We start from the raw sequence: 16,765 nt of genomic DNA, 5'->3' as shown, positions 1-16,765 counted from the left end.
GCAGAAGTACACAGGCTCCTCTCCTCCTCTGAAGTGGTTTCCCTTAACCATGATGTCCCACCCCCTTCATCCCTCCACTTTGTTCATCACTCTAGATGAAGGTTCTCACCTTTTGGGCCAGATAATTCTCTGCTGTGAGGCCGATCCTGCGCATTGTAAGATGTTTAGCAGCAACCCTGTCCTCCACTCGCAAGATGCCAATAGAATACCAGTTGCCTCTTCCCCCCTCCAAGTCCTGACAAACAAAAACTTTTCCAGATATTGCCAAATGACCCCGAGGGCTGGGGTGGGGCAGGAAGGTAGGAGGAGGGGGACAAAATTGCCTCCAGTTGAGAACCACTGCTCTAGATGTTTCTGGTATTGAGATTGGGTTTTTACCTCATTGACTCTGCTTTTACCAACAAGTATGAGTTTCAAATTAGAGAACTCAGTAAGACCAAAACATTGATCTCTTCTATAGAATAAAAATACTGTGATTTTAAAATGGAGAGTTTTGGGCTTCCCTGGTGGCGCAGTGGTTGAGAGTCCGCCTGCCGATGAAGGGGACACGGGTTCGTGCCCCGGTCCGGGAAGATCCCACATGCCGCGGAGCGGCCGGGCCCGTGAGCCATGGCCGCTGAGCCTGCGCGTCCGGAGCCTGTGCTCCACAACGGGAGAGGCCACAACAGTGAGAGGCCCGCGTACTGAAAAAAAAAAAAAAAAAAGAGTTTTTGCTAATTTGAAAACAGTACCTTTAATTGCTCTGAAAAGGGCAGACAGTTCGTTTTCAGAACTTGTAAATAAGAGCAGTTCAGATGAAAGCATTTAAAACTTTATATCAGTTTACAATGTTTAGCTAACTCTTTGCCCTGGAATTAATTATTTAAATGGACAAGAGGTATCAATCGTGTTTTATTAGGTTTGATTCCTAAGATAATCTACCCCTCTGAAAATGAATGTGATACCCAGTCATCTGGTCTACCCAGAGTGCCCTGAATTACAAAGATGCTCAGGTGAGGTTAGATGGATGCATGTGTGACTAAACAAAAACAAAGCAAAATGTTAATTGCAATGTCTAGGTGATGGAGTGTGAGTGGTAACTTTCAACTTTTCTGTATGCTTGAAAGTCTTCATAATAAAATGTTGGGAGGGGCTTCCCTGGTGGCGCAGTGGTTGAGAGTCCGCCTGCCGATGCAGGGGACAGGGGTTCGTGCCTCGGTCCGGGAGGATCCCACATGCCGCGGAGCAGCTGGGCCCGTGAGCCATGGCCGCTGAGCCTGCGCGTCCGGAGCCTGTGCTCTGCAAAGGGAGAGGCCACAACAGTGAGAGGCCCACGTACAGCAAAAAAAAAAAAAAAAAAAAAAATGTTGGGAGAGGAAAGCCGCTGGAACTGCTGGTTAGGTTGACTTTCTTCTTTACATTTACGTTATTTCAGTTGGATGTGGTTCAGTTGCTTCTAACAATGTTATAATAATTAGATAATACAATTAATTGGTAGTCCAAAATCTAGGCATTAATTTTGTTTGTCTTATTTTAAATGATGGCTCTGCTGCTGAATTGTGGAAACATTTTTTAATTGAAAACTATATAGAGAAGTGCGATGTGTTATTATTATTTTTACTCACATATGAATATTTTTGAGACGTTTTCTGGCTTCTAAAATGGGGTGACTTTCTCAGTATTATAAGGTTAAATTCTAGGCTTGCCCCACCCCTTATTTGGAGAATTTTCTTCGTTGGAAAGCATTCTTCTTTCTATGTTTTCACACTCTTCTCCCATAGTCTAAGTTTTTTTATAAAATGCATGCAGTTAAATTGTGGTTGACATGCTTCTTTGTTAGTTTTAGTGCCGGTTATAGCAGGGACTGGAATATAGTAAAACTTAATAAATGCTTACTAAGTGAATGAGTGAAAATATAGGGGAAATAGTAGGGGAAATCCTTCCTCCTCCTTCTCCTGTTAGAGACTTTTTATTGCCCCAAAGTAGAATTGAGTTTTTTCTTTTTTTTTTTTTTTGCTGTACGCGGGCCTCTCACTGCTGTGGCCTCTCCCGTTGCGGAGCACAGGCTCCGGATGCGCAGGCTCAGCGGCCATGGCTCACGGGCCCAGCTGCTCCGCGGCATGTGGGATCCTCCCGGACCGGGGCATGAACCCGTGTCCCCTGCATCGGCAGGCAGACTCTCAACCGCTGCGCCACCAGGCAAGCCCCTAGAATTAAGTATTTTTGAATGACATATAAATTATTTGTAGGGTTAATACATTTCTACTCAAAAATATTTTAGAAATATTCTATGAAGACTTCTTTTTTTTTTTTTTTTTTTTGCGGTACGCGGGCCTCTCACTGTTGTGGCCTCTCCCGTTGCGGAACACAGGCTCCGGACGCGCAGGCTCAGCCGCCATGGCTCACGGGCCCAGCCGCTCCGTGGCATGTGGGATCTTCCCAGACCGGGGCACGAACCCGTGTCCCCTTCATCGGCAGGCGGACTCTCAACCACTGCGCCACCAGGGAAGCCCTATGAAGACTTTTATATGCAAACTATTTATAGATTAGAATCATGTGAGAACAGGGAGTATAGAACAGTTCCCAAGGCAAAGACAGGAGGCATTGATGCCTCTAGGAGTTGCTGTCATTTTACGAAAAGACAGGATTTCATTACCTACTATCTTTGTGGGCTTTGTCTATCTTTGTGGGCTTTTACTTTTTCTGAAGATTAATAAAGGTTGAGTTTCTGTATTCCTGACTAAGTTTCAGAGGACCATAGTGGAATGGACAGTAAGGATAGGATCACATTTCTTTTTCCTTATAAAAATGAGTAACAGAGCTTTTTTTCCTTGCCTAATAAAAATGCTCATAGCAAAAAAGTTATAAACAAATTTGACGGTTTTGGCATAGGAAAAATGTGTAGTAGCCTGACATCTTTTAACTTTTTGACCTTGTGATCTACAAGGGTACTAAAAGAAAATATTTTTTATTGAAAGATAGCTTATTTTTAACAGAGTATTAAACATTATGTTTAATTAGCTATATTAACATTTTATAGTTGACTAAATCACTATTAAAATCCTATGAATCTGATTTTTTTTAAAAAATCATAATCTCTGAGTCAGAAGTGAATGAAAGCTACAGGACTGGATAGCTTTGGCCTGTAAATTGTAAGGGGAAATATTTACTTCTGCTTCATAGCTAGCACTACATATTTGCATGGTGTTTATGTGCAAATATGCCATGAAGTTCCCATTTTTTTCCTCAGAAAATTATGCTAACAGTTTCTTACATATAATTAGATTTCCACAATGCAAGTTCTTCTGAGGGAATAAGATGCTATCAGATGAAATAGTCATTTCCAGATATTGATGGAATAATGATACTTTTATGTAATAAGTGTTCTTTAAGGCATAAATTATTTTCTCAGTGAAGAAAATATGTATCTCCCTTGAACACAGTCTTAAAATCCTGGTGATATTTCTGTGACATCATTGCCATTACTCTAATTAACTTTATAGAAAACTTACAAGTTTAGTCCAATCTCTTTAAAGAACAGTGAGTCTCTTTAAATACTGTTGACAGAAGTAGAAAATGTACAGGGACAGGAAGGTTTTAGGTTACCAATACCTTTCTCGATCCAGCAGGTTTCTTTGCGCTTACCCCCTTTATTTAGAGTAAATATGAGGAGAGAATGGAATCCATGCAAAAAAGGATCAGAGAAGCACTGTATCTTGTAGTGCTTACAGGTGGCTGGAAATGAATGAGGAGAAGAATCCATAGACTTCGTAATAAAGCAATGGTTTTAATTTCTTACTTGGAAATATTCAAATAGAGGAAATATTCAAATAAATATTCAATAGACATTGCAGAGTAGACCTTGTAATACACTTAGAGCAGAGATCAGCAAATTTCCTCTGTAAAAAGCCAGATAGTAAATATTTTGGGGCTTTGTGGGTGAGTCGTTCTCTGTTGCAACTCCTCAACTCTGCAGTTGTAGTGTGAAAGAAGCCAGAATTGACAGGTCAATGAATGAGCCTGGCTGTGTTCCAGTAAATCTTTATTTATGGTTACTGAAATTTGAATTTCGTGTCATATCCATATGTCACAAAGTATTCCTCTTTTGATCACCACCACCCCCACCCCCTGTGATTTAAAACTATAAAAGCTATTCTTAGCTCACAGGCTATACAAAAATGGTTGACGGGCGGCTGTTTGCTGACCCCTACATCTCAGTTACTGATATGCTAACCAAGAAAGCATGTAACAGTGGTGGAGTAGAATGTCTGTCTTATGGCCTGATGTGCTTTTTAAGCCCTCCTTAATATCAAGAGGAACTAAAAAATATAAAATATGCTTTACCTTCGAGGCAAGATGAGAGAAATAAAGTAGTTGATATGAGAGAATGTGTATTAAGACTCAATGGAGTTAGAGTTAGACCACTACTATTCTTAGGAATTTGCTAAAAACATAAAAACAACACCATAAAGTTCAGCAGGCACAGTTCCTTGGATTCAGAAGTAGGAAGAATACAGTACCCAGTGAGGATGTCTTCCGGATTTAACTGCAGAGCTCTTTGAAGATTCTAAATCCATCAGAATCCAGCGGTATAATTTTGTGAGACATTTCTTATATTGACATCTGAGAATGTTCCCACTTATAAGTATAGAGGAAAATAAAATGAAAGAACCTTTAAAGAAACCAGGTATGTTTTATTGGCTCTTGCTGAGACAAATTTCTTGGATCTGTTACCCAGAGACAAGCTTAAGTGAGGAAACATTGCTACTTAATTTAACCAGCATTTTTAGGATTTAGTATTGGCAAGATATTTGGAAATGTTGCAAAATACAAAATATTTTCAGATATTTGATCCAGAAATGTAGACTGGGATTTTGCCAAGCCTGTTCTTTATGCAGCATGGTGAGAATGCTTCTTCCGTCTTCTAGAGCACGTGAACAAAATTGACTAGCTTAGAAGGAAACATCCCAATCAAGGAAATCGCTAATATTGTAAAGAACAGAGAAATTTTTCTTGAACCAGATAAATCAAATTTGATGATTAGGTGGGAGAAATGCAGCATCAGAAGAGGCAGAATCAATTGTTGGAAGTAGCTCAAAATGAAGCTGACTTGGACAGAATTCTATGGGGCAAAAGTTTTATTTCCGTTTATTTTTTTCCATGCATATAAACAAGATGGATTGATGGATGGATAGATGGAGAGACGTGTGATAAAGGAAATAGAGCACTGTGCTAATTGCAGAATTTACGTGGGGGGTATATGATGGTTTACTCTACAATTTTTTAAAAAATATTTATTTATTTATTTGGCTGTGCCACATCTTAGTTGTGGCACGTGGGATCTTTGTTGCCGAGTGTGCGATCTTTAGTTGCAGCATGTGAAATCTAGTTCCCTGACCAGGGATCGAACCCGGGCCCCCTGCATTGGGAGCACAAGAGGCTTAACTACTGGATCACCAGGGAAGTCCCTAAAAGTTTTATTTCAGTGAGTTCAAATGGAGTTTGTTTTTTAATTTTAAAGCTCCTTTTTTGAAGATGAATTTTGCTGTATCCATTTGCTATCAAGAGAGACATTAATTTTAGAAAATACAACTTTTGTCATACTGATTTTCTTTTTTTCCTGTTCATGGATTTTTGTTTGCTGCTTTATAAATGGGAAAACTTGAAAGATGCTGGATGTCTTAAAGTTGCATGGCTTCATTTGAAACCAATAGTAGACAATATTTTAAAATAAAATTGGTTGGTAAATTTGTGTTGTTTGATATACCAAAGCAGGTTGACATTACTTCTGTGAGCCTTAATAAATAACTTTCTAATGCTAAACTAACAAAGTGACTTGAGATCTTTTAAAAGTACTTTAGGGGCTTCTCTGGTGGCGCAGTGGTTGAGAGTCCACCTGCCGATGCAGGGGACACGGGTTCGTGCCCCAGTCCGGGAAGATCCCACATGCCGCGGAACCTGCGCACCTGGAGCCTGTGCTCCGCAACGAGAGAGGCCACAACAGTGAGAGGCTCGCGTACCGCAAAAAAAAAAAAAAAAAAGTACCTTAAAATATAAGTAAAAGTTTTACAGTTCTCCTCTTCTTACATTTCTTTCATTTTGGGGGAAAATAAACTTACCTCTGTGACTTAACTATGAAATTTACATTTCTGATTGGCTAATGAGCTAGAGTGAAATTAGGGAAACTTGGAATCTTTCAATATGAAAACCAGAAGACATAATGGACAGTGCTTTGTTTTTGACTGGAGCTGATGCATTCTCTTGTGTTTTACTCTTTTTTCAGTGAAACCAGCAGTGTGTGTAGCAGCAGTGACACAGGGCTCTTTACCAACGATGAAGGACGGCAAGGTAATCTTGATTCCAGCTTTGGGACATTGGTTCAGTGTTTCTGGGAAGATTCTAGTGGTTCTAGGAGTGCCTCACAGGGAATATGATGGTTGTCTATGAAAGTGGTTTTCAAACTTTAGGGCATAAAAGCCACATGGGGGAACTGTTAAAACTGCAAGTTGCTGAGCTCCTGGAAATCAAACTGGTCTAGAGTTGGCCCCTGGAATCTGCATTTTCCACAAGCACCTGTGGTGATTTTTGTGCAGGTAGTTCAGACTTTGAGAATCATTGATCCAGGGGGTTATAGTGTCAAAGATGGAACTTTGGGAAGTTGCTTTTTATTAAAACCAAAAAATAACCTTATGTATTACTGGATGTTAAGACATTCTTATTTTCACATATGGAGGATTTATTTTTTTAACCTTATTTATAAGTGCCCATAGTGTTCTAGGTGAATATATTATAGAAATTCTTTCTGAAGTTTAGTAGAGAGCACTGTGAATAAGGCTGGTGTATGTTAATTATCAGTTTTTTATTTTTACTATTTAAACAGTAATTTGATCCTGTCCTGTACACTTGCTTAGTGCCACAGTAAGTGTGTACTAATAAGAATTTCTTAGAGCTTCTTTGGACTGTAGTTTTCTTAATCTAAATAAGGGGTTTGTAGATCTTCTGAAATCCAGTGATTTTTCTCCAAGGGTTAAGTGATTGAAGGACAGAGACATGGCTACATGTCTAGGTTGATCCAGATAGGCTCCTTAGTAACTGAAGGGATCCTGGGACAGTGAGACTTAGGTTCCAAGTCCTAATTTTGGAAAGAGACGGTGGGGAGGTGTCTCACCCATGCCTCAGAGTTGTGGGCATAGATGGAGTTCTTGAGCTTCCTACTATAATGGAGGCTGTTGTGAGTACATTTCTGTTCCTTTCTGATTCCGAGGGAGCTAGATGTCATTAGAAGCTGTGTGTATATACTCCCCGGTGGGCTCTAGCTAGGGTCTTGATTCTCTTATCTCGTACCAGGAAAGTCTGGTTGTCTTTCCATGGATGAACTGGAGCATACTTTCAGAATTACTTTTTCTTTGCTTTTACTACAGTATCCTAATGCATCTCTTAAAGTTTATGATGTGTATACAGGGGTGTAAGAAAGTGTGAACCTATTACAACCAATTAAGTTTTGGGCCTTTGGAAAGCCTTCCACTGATAAGGAATCCTTGGTATATTATGGAAGGTTGTAGAATGTTTTATAGCCCCAGCTTTCCTCTTTGTCTCTGCCTCAACTTCACACATTTTGGTGATATTTAGATACTTAGAGTTCTCAGCACAAAGCTATGTTACTTCCTGCTTCTATGTCTTTGTTTATGTTGGTCTCTGTGCCTGAAATCTCATCTTCACCTTTCCTTGAATGGCTGGTCATCCTCCAAGACAGTTCTCATTTTGCTCCTCTGGGGCATATTTATGGACTACATCTGTGAGTTTTCTTGCTCTCAGTTTCTTGTTGGGTTTGGCCAATAGGAGGCAACAGCAGAAGTATGGAGGGAGGAAGGTGAAAGAGATTGGGTGTATTAGTCAAGTTTTTATTATGCTAATACTGCTTAACAACCCCCAGATTTCAGTGGTTTACTACATTTATTTCTTGCTATGGGGCTGTGGGATGGCTGTGGGTCAGCTGATCTTGCCTGGGCTCAGCCTGTCTCCAGGCTTCAAGTTAGGTTTGTATCTACTCATTGTTTTCTTATTCTGGGACCTAGGCTAAAGGAGCAATGGCTCTGTGTGGCATGGACTTCTTATGGCAGAGGACATAAATGCCAAGTGACCAAACCAGACCATGCATGAATATTGAAAGCTTTTGCTTGAATCACATCTGCTAGTGCTTTACTACCTAAAGCAAATCAGATGACTGAGCTCCATGTCTGTGTCCGTGGAATGAGGAAGTGTGCTCTGCCTCAAGGGGAAGGCTCTGGAATCCCAGGGCAAAGGAAAAGGGTGTGGATGTATCATTCTATTATAGTGAGGTAATAAAGAGTTGGAAACAGTAATGCAGTGTTGGATTAGAGCTGTCCCTGACTCCCTTTCTGTTGGACTGCTGGTTGGTAGGGGTTGTGTTCTCCTGCTGAAGGCTACCTCTCCTCTTTGGGCCCTTCTCCTATAACCACAGTTCTCTCTCTGTGCTCTGGTAACCATTCTATCCCCTTGCTTCTTCAGATCTAGGAATGGTAAAGACTCCCTGCTCTGCTGGCTCCGAATGCTTCAACATCCCTTTGGCTTCTCTTAGTACTGTCTATACCTTTGTAAATAATCACTAAAGTCTCAAATACCCCATTCAAATGTACATGTTTCCTAAAGGGATTCTGACTGATACACTTAGTGTAGGCGTCATCTCCTAGAACCCTCGACTCTTCTTTCCCTGTACTTACTGCTTTCTTATCACTTACCATATTACACTGTTGTTTATAGATGCATGTCTTTTCCATTGAAGCTTTTCAAAGGCAGGAGTTTTTTTAAATTTTCTACCACAATAAGTAACACATTGCCTGGCATATAGTAAACTCTTAATAAATAATTATTGGGGAACCCAGATAAGGGGAAAATTCTCCTTTTTCTCCCTCAAACAGAAGTGTACATAGAACCTCAAATTATAAAACAACTAAACTTATTTTGGTTAAAGCAAGATCCTAGAGGAGCAGGAGGTCTGGAGCCTGATCCACTCAGCCTCTTCCTTATTCTCTGGCAGCACTCTTTTGAGGAGCTCCTGCATTAGGCATCCTAGTGAACCCAGGTTGAAGACTACTGGTCTAGATGAGATCTCACGAGGTTCCTTCCAGTTCAGTGAGTCCCTTTCTGTATTCTCAAAAATCTTGAGTGAATGCTTGAGAACCAAAAAAAAGAAAATTCCTGTATAGTCTGACATTTGTCATCAGAAAATATGATCTAGCTAAATAATACTATTTTAATAAATGGCCTGAGGAATGCTTATGAATAGGAAGGAATTAATATATTGACTTGCAGTGAAACTAATCATGGTTAATTCTGATGTCTGTCTTTAATTCATCCTTGTACCTGGTTTGGTGAGATGCTTTTAGAGTAGTGGTTCTCAAAGTATGGTCTCCAGACCAGTTTAGCATCACTAGGGAACTTGTTAGAAATGAACATTTTTGGTCCTGTGTAGGCCAGAATCAGAAACTTTGCGGGTAGGGCCCAACAGTCTGTGTTCCAGCAACCCTTCCCAGTCCTTTTGACGCACACTAAAGGTTGAGAACCACTGTTTTAGAAAAACAGCCTGTTGATGTGTGTTTTTATAAGGGAACACTTGGAGCAACTTCTTTAGTGGCTTCTTTCCCCTTTTAGAGATCTCTGCAGTGATTTAAGACTTATCATTCTCCTGGGTGTTAGTGGTCCATGAAACTGATACTTCATGAGATTAGCATGGCCTGAGCAGCTTCCTTGAGATCCAGTACCCATTAGAAAATGAATGCAATATGAACTCTTTAGATGTTCTAGTAATAATTTCCTTCATCCTTGCTGTTTTGAAAGGGGTGTGGGGTAGCACACATAAAGTTACCCATCTTACTCTTTGTGGGCAAGAATAAGCTCTTTGGGAAATTGAGATGCTATCATTGTAGCCAGTAGAAAGAAGTTTGAACCAAGAGTCTGGGCTATATGGGTCTAGTCTTGACTTTGTCAATAATCAAAAGTATGGCCTTGGGCAAATAGTATAACTTCTTGACAAGCCTTGGGGCTTATATTGTCTTTGTGGTTAGTTTTTTCCTGGTAGCTCAAATTGCTACTGTCAAGATGATTTTGTGTCCCATTAATGAGACATCAAGGAAGAAACAAGGTATGGATACACATTCTTCATTCACCTATTATGAGAAATACAAATATCGCAAGAAATTCTTCAGGAATAGCTAGTTTTGAATTGAGAAACATTTGTGGGCTTTGAACCTCCAGGTTCATTTTTACCACTTAGAATGGTACATGGGAGGCAGTTTATTTTTGTGTTGAAGGCTTTGGAGTTAGTCAGGTTTGGGGTTGAAACCATGGCTTCATCATTTACTAACTTGACCTTGACTTCTCTGGGCTTTAGTTGCCTAATTGATAAGTTGGAGTTAGTGTAAGGTTTGGAAGAGACAACAAATTTACAGATTTTTAGCATAGATTCTGGTAGGTGGTAAGGACTTAGTAAATGGTAGCTTTATTAGTTTTTACTATCAAAAGCAGTCCAGTGTACCACAGTATGACATTTATGTGGAACTAGTTTGATGTCCCAGTTTTCATCAAAATATGGATCAAGAAGAAGTATCAAAACAATTTTTTTGTATTTTGGCTTTATTTAAAAAGTATAATCAAACCTATAGCACTGAGAAGTCATCTTCCTATTTGGTTTTTCATAGAGCATGTTAAAATTCCAGCTTATGATAGGATCTCTTTACTTTAGGGGATGACGAGCAGAGTGATTGGTTCTATGAAGGAGAATGTGTCCCAGGATTCACTGTCCCTAATCTTCTGCCCAAGTGGGCTCCTGACCATTGCTCTGAAGTAGAGAGAATGGATTCTGGGCTGGATAAACTTTCAGATTCCACGTTCCTTTTACCTTCTCGGCCAGCTCAAAGAGGTGAGTTCTGAGGAGACCAAAATACACTTCACACTTACATGATTCTTTCTGGGGAGAGTCTCCCCATGGCAAGCATACTCATGCCTGTAAGCATGCATTACCTATCTGAATTTTAGAACTAGTCCAGGGATTTTTCTAGAAGATTCAAGGGTGAGTCTCAAAGCTTGAGGTTCTCTCCATTCTTACCTAAATCAATCCATGGAGACTCTTGGGATATATATTAGCAGGGTGTTCCTTCAGCTTGCTATTGCCATTTGTGCCAGATTTAAGAAACCTAGCAGCCTGTCACTGCTGCTTATCCTGCTGTGAAACTGATGGGCCACTGAGTGCTCAGTGGAAGCCTGAAGTAGTGGATCTTGGAAGAGAACAGATTTCAGTAACAACACTCACGTACAAGGTATAATGACATTTTAAAAATGGATGATTTAAAAATATTTTTAAAAATATTTTAATAATTCTATTATTGTGGACTGTAACGCAAATACGTATCCTTTCCCTTTGCTTTCCATCAATTATGATGTAGCAAAGTGAAATGGAAAGAGCCTAGGACGGGGAAGGAAATGTGGTAATACTCTGTGGTAATACTGTCTGGTACTGTCTCCCTAGCTCTGTGACTGTGGCAGAGTCACTTCATTTCCTAGGGACATCAGGGTCATCACTTAGGATATCGTGACATGGAACAAAACTGTTTCAGAGGTTTCCTTTAGCTCTATAAATTTATGATGTGAGGATTCCCAGTAATCAATAATCAACCAGTTAGTCAGTTACCAAGTATATGTTGAGCATCTATTGGTGATCAGAATTACAATAGAACTGTAAATTCCTATTCTGTAGCATTTCGTTGTGATAAATTTGGGTGATTGAAAGTCCTTCTGAAAGCAGTTGGTTCTTGGTAATGATGCTTGGCTGAGGCACGTTGTTTGCTACCTTAAAACTTTCATAAACATTTCAGTGACCATTTCTAAAAGTTCTTTATGGACCACTTAAAGTATATGCAAATAAGCAAGAATAGGAAGAAGAAACTTCTATAATCCCACACCCAGAGTCATTGATAACATCTTGGTGTGGATTCTTCCAGTTGTCTCTTCTATGTGTAGAACATATACAGCAATTAGAAAAATGGGATTATACTATACATGCTATTTTTAGAATTTTTTAAGATAATAGCTAACATTTAATTTGCAATTAGAAATTGTTGATAATACCTTATATTTGTGTAGTGTTTTCAGTTTATAAAGTACATTCCATGTGCTATTTCATTGAGTCTTCAAAACAGTCCTGTAAAAGAGGACTGAGCCAGTGATTATTCTTTTTTTATAGATGAGGATGCCTAGGTCAGAGGTAAATGACATGCCTAAGATCATACTACTGGTGACAAAGACATGGGAATAGTAAATCATTGGCAAATAGCCTAGTGATACTAGTTTAAGGGTCATTTTAGTAAGATCTTGGGGAGGAAGGTTTTTGGTGTACTAGAAGCATATCATTGCTAATGAATCTTCTGCATTCAGTTACTGAGGTCTTTCTTCTTTTTTATTTAGGGTACCATGCTCGCTTTAATCGTCTGCCTGGAGCTGCAGCTCGATGCCTCAGAAAGGGGCGAAGAAGGCTTGTTGGGAAGGTGATAGCTGTCATTGTTTTCTAGGCTCACTGGGAAGATAATATTCCCTATAAGATTTGTGTACATTGTTGATAATCAAAGGTGCTGCAGAACTCCCTGGGGTTAATTAAGCCAGGTGTATTTTGCAAGCTCACAAGAGTGAACATTATATAGGGCATGAATGGATGCACACATAAAAGATGAAGCTTGATTCATACAGAAGTTCTGACAAAGCGAACACTGTCATGACAGTGTCTGCTGTCTGTAAATCTACAGGCCTGATCTCTGTCTCTTCTACTGTTTTGATTAATCTTATATTATTATTATATAAGTTGAAATGCTTTTGGCTTCTTTATGACTCCTTGAATTCATGAATGCTTCTTTTGTTCTAACTTTGGTCTTTTATTCTAGAATTCATTTAAAAAGAAAACTGGGGGAAAAAACCTGTTATCAAATTTCAAAAGCCCCTCCTTGGCCATGAGGGAGGGATATCTACCATTTACTCAGTTCTGCCTTTGCCAGGGACTGTGCTAGGCACTCAGTTCACTTAATCCTCCCAAAAATCTTGTAAAAAATGTGATATTCTCTTTAGAGGATGAGGAAAATGGGTTCAAAGATGTTAAAGAATGTCTGATGTTACCCAGATAGAAGTGGCAAAATATAGGAAATTGAACCCAGGTCTACTTCTTTTTTATCTTTTTCAATTTAAATTTAATTAATTATTTTATTTATTTTTTACTCTGGCTTTGAGATTGAAAATAGGTTAAGGCTGGGGTTCATACCCAGTCAGAGAGGATTGTGGTGGACAAAGAATAAGGACAGGAGAGGCATTCTAGATCATTAATGTGTGTGTTCACTCAGTAAGCATCTAGAGTGCCTATGTGTGTCAGGCTCTATGCCCAGCCAGGTATACAGTGGTCAGACCCACAGTCTGCCTGCCCTCAGGAAGCTACTGTTTCATAGATTAATCAGGGAACTGTTTTCTGCAGAAGAAATGAGGCTGTTTATTTTCAGATGAATTCATATTCTTTTTATCTTTCAATTCAACTTCAACTCTCTAATTAGAAAGACATTTGCTTATTGGAAGAATGATACCTCTTCTTTTGGATTACTCATTTTATAGGTGATAAAATGCTGCATTTGCTATTCTGAGAGCTTATTCTTATGAGGACAGCTAGCAGGGTAGGAATACATGAGGGAGGCAGGAGATTGGGAGTGGGGAGCAGAGCGCTGGTTTGACTTTTTCTCTTTATTGGTTAGGCTTGACAGATGATGATCTCCCTACCACCTACCTTACTTTGTTTCAGCTCCTATAAAATAAGAGCCTTCCGCTTCTATGGAGGTAAATCATTTCATCCTGGAGGCTCCCTTTAGCTTGCATGGAAGGAAAGTAGGGCCTATTGGATGTGTCTTTAATGATTTCAAATGAATAGGATAATATTTACTTGTTTAATTCATCTTCATCACCTTAAAGGGATATTTGTCATTTCTACCAGAGGTCACTGTTCTGCCCCCCTTCTTCTCCCTCCCCCATCTCTCTTCTCTTTTTCTAAATTGTAATCATAAATAATGAGTTTCATTCACAGCTCCCTGCCAGCGAGCTGCTAATTACGCAAAGTACTGCTTGTAATTTACACAGTAATAAACTGTAAATTTAAACATTATGGCACTTTAAGTTAATAATTTTTCTGCTGTAACAAATAGCTCATTTTTCACCCATCTTTTCCTTTGGCCCCATTACCGTGGCTTTGTCTGTGACCAGGAGGCATAGGTGTAAGGAGTGAAGAATATGAAGAATACAGTATGTGAAGCCTTTTCATTTAGCTCCAATCCCACCTGAAATCTGACCTCAAAATAATTTTTCTATAGCCAGTTCTGCTAAAATGTGTACCCTAATATTTAGGCTAATCCACACACATAGACAAATGCAGATAATAATGTTTGCTCAGAAACAAATGTGTTTGAGTACCAGGCTTGACATTTTTGACATTCACGTCTATGACTTACGCTCTCGCATCTTAACACTTGCTCATATGCGTGTAACTCTTGCTCCTGTACTGTTGGTACGCATCCCAAGGTTCTGTGATAGATGTTCACTGTAAGTGTACTCACATTAAATGTAGGGTGAGTGCCTTCTGCCATTTTCCAGTTTTTTGGATATGATTAGTTTCTGAATTGCTTGTGGTGTTCTGGATATGATTTCATATTACAATCTTGAGAACCAGAAATTTAAGAAGCAATTTATACAGACTTCTATTTTTACTTTAGGACATGTTTAACAGGCAAAATGCAGGGTGACGATTTTTGTAAGTTACAAAAGTCCTTTGACATGTATACATTTAGTTAGTAGATACTTAGGTGTTACCAGTGAGGACTCAGTAAATATACCATTATGAAGGCTCTTGAGGCTAAAACCATATGACTCTAGGGATATTGGTGTGCTGGCCTGTTAAAAATTGGCTGCTGGGCTTCCCTGGTGGCGCAGTGGTTGAGAGTCCACCTGCCGATGCAGGGGACACGAGTTCGTGCCCCAGTCCGGGAAGATCCCACATGCCACGGAGCGGCTGGGCCCGTGAGCCATGGCCGCTGAGCCTGCGCGTCCGGAGCCTGTGCTCCGCAACGGGAGAGGCCACAACAGTGAGAGGCCCGAGTACCAAAAAAAAAAAAAAAAAAATTGGCTGCTGTTGGATTTTTTTTAAAGTGTTTCTTTTTTTTTTTTTAAATTTTATTTATTTATTTATTTATGGCTGTGTTGGGTCTTCATTTCTGTGCGAGGGCTTTCTCTAGTTGCGGCAAGCAGGGGCCACTCTTCATCGCAGTGCGTGGGCCTCTCTTGTTGTGGAGCACAGGCTCCAGACTCGCAGGCTTGGTAATTGTGGCTCACGGGGCTAGTTGCTCCACGGCATGTGGGATCTTCCCAGACCAGGGCTCGAACCCGTGTCCCCTGCATTGGCAGGCAGACTCTCAACCACTGCGCCACCAGGGAAGCCCCAAGTGTTTCTATTTTGATACACTTTAATAACTCTAAGAGGTATTACTCACTATATTAAAATACTGTATATAGTAAAAAAAAAAGTTTATAATGACTTTTTTTGGATCACTAGAGAAAAATAAGTTTATAATAACATACAGTACTTTAACAGTAGAGTCCCACAAAAAGGCGCTGTTGGATTTTAAGATTGACAATCTGACTTGTGCTTTGGGGTTGCTGGTATAATTATGGGAAAACATGAGCTTGATGACAGATCATACTTACATATTTGTTTCTGTGGTTAGATGACACTGTTATCTTCTTTGCCTTTTCAGGAGTCCAGCATGAGTAATTTGGGTACTGAGAGGATAGGCCACCTCATTAGTGACCCTCGGCAGAAAGAGTAAGTACTTATGTATTTACTGGCTATCTTAGCCTTTTCCTTGAAGGAGGCAGCAGGGGAACGTTTTATGAAAGAACCTAAAAATTCGATTGTAGAGCTGAAAAAGAAGGTTTTAAAGATGGGTACTTTATAACAGTTAAAATGGCTAACACCCTAAACTCACGAGAGTGATTTTTTTTCCTTTCTAGACTAGTTTTTATTTCTTTGCTATTTATGTCTATAGGTGCTGCATTATAAAAGTAGCCTCCAATAAGGATATTATATTTTAAATTCATTTTTCTGTCTCTTAAAAATTTTTTTGTTCAAAATGGCTGATTGCCTCTGTATTCTCCTATATGGTCTTCCCATTTTTAGACCTCTAGACAGAGAGATATCTTTTTGTTCTAACTACTGTGATAAGTGCCACTGGAAAGCCTATGTGTAGCTATAGGAAAATCATTCCACCCTTTCTTGTGACAGCCTTGTCCCCTAACATGATTGGCTCTTTGGTGTCTCCACTACATGTCATGGTCAGTATCCAGTTATACTCCTATACCCATCCAGCCTGGTTGAAGTTTTAATCTATAAAATAGGCAAGATATGGTTTATGCCTTTGTTGAATTGGGGATCCTGTTCTTATTGCACAGCTGAGAGTGCATGGGTGTCACACCACCATCTTGAGTTTTTTTAAAAGTGTCTAGTCTTCTACATTCCATTAAAAGGCTTTTTACTTTGAAGAGTTATTTTCTGCAAAAAAGTTCATACACATTTAACATCTCTCTCCTTTTCTCTTCCAACTCCATTTTTTTCCTCATTTCTTTGTCTTCATTAACCCAACATCTTTTTATCTTCTCTCTAATAATGTTCCTACCACTTCTTTTATTGTTTTCTTTG

At 39.5% G+C, this 16,765-nt stretch overlaps 1 protein-coding gene across 3 annotated transcripts in view; it reads left to right on the top strand.

The window, feature by feature from the left end:
- The window catches only part of GPATCH2L (G-patch domain containing 2 like), a 62,684-nt gene that overhangs the window by 12,313 nt on the left and 33,606 nt on the right, over positions 1 to 16,765 (top strand). For all 3 annotated transcript variants that reach the window (XM_082846003.1, XM_082846004.1, XM_082846002.1), the window contains exons 3-6: positions 6,263 to 6,327; positions 10,742 to 10,918; positions 12,460 to 12,539; positions 15,825 to 15,892. In XM_082846003.1, the coding sequence (XP_082702129.1) occupies positions 6,263 to 6,327; positions 10,742 to 10,918; positions 12,460 to 12,539; positions 15,825 to 15,892 (390 nt within the window). The remainder of the gene's footprint in view (positions 1 to 6,262; positions 6,328 to 10,741; positions 10,919 to 12,459; positions 12,540 to 15,824; positions 15,893 to 16,765) is intronic.

The sequence above is a fragment of the Leucopleurus acutus genome (genome assembly GCF_964270905.1).
Source record: "Leucopleurus acutus genome assembly, chromosome: 1".
Taxonomy (NCBI): domain Eukaryota; kingdom Metazoa; phylum Chordata; class Mammalia; order Artiodactyla; family Delphinidae; genus Leucopleurus; species Leucopleurus acutus.
Note: the sequence above shows the minus strand (reverse complement) of the source record. Positions and strands in the feature narration are given on the sequence as shown.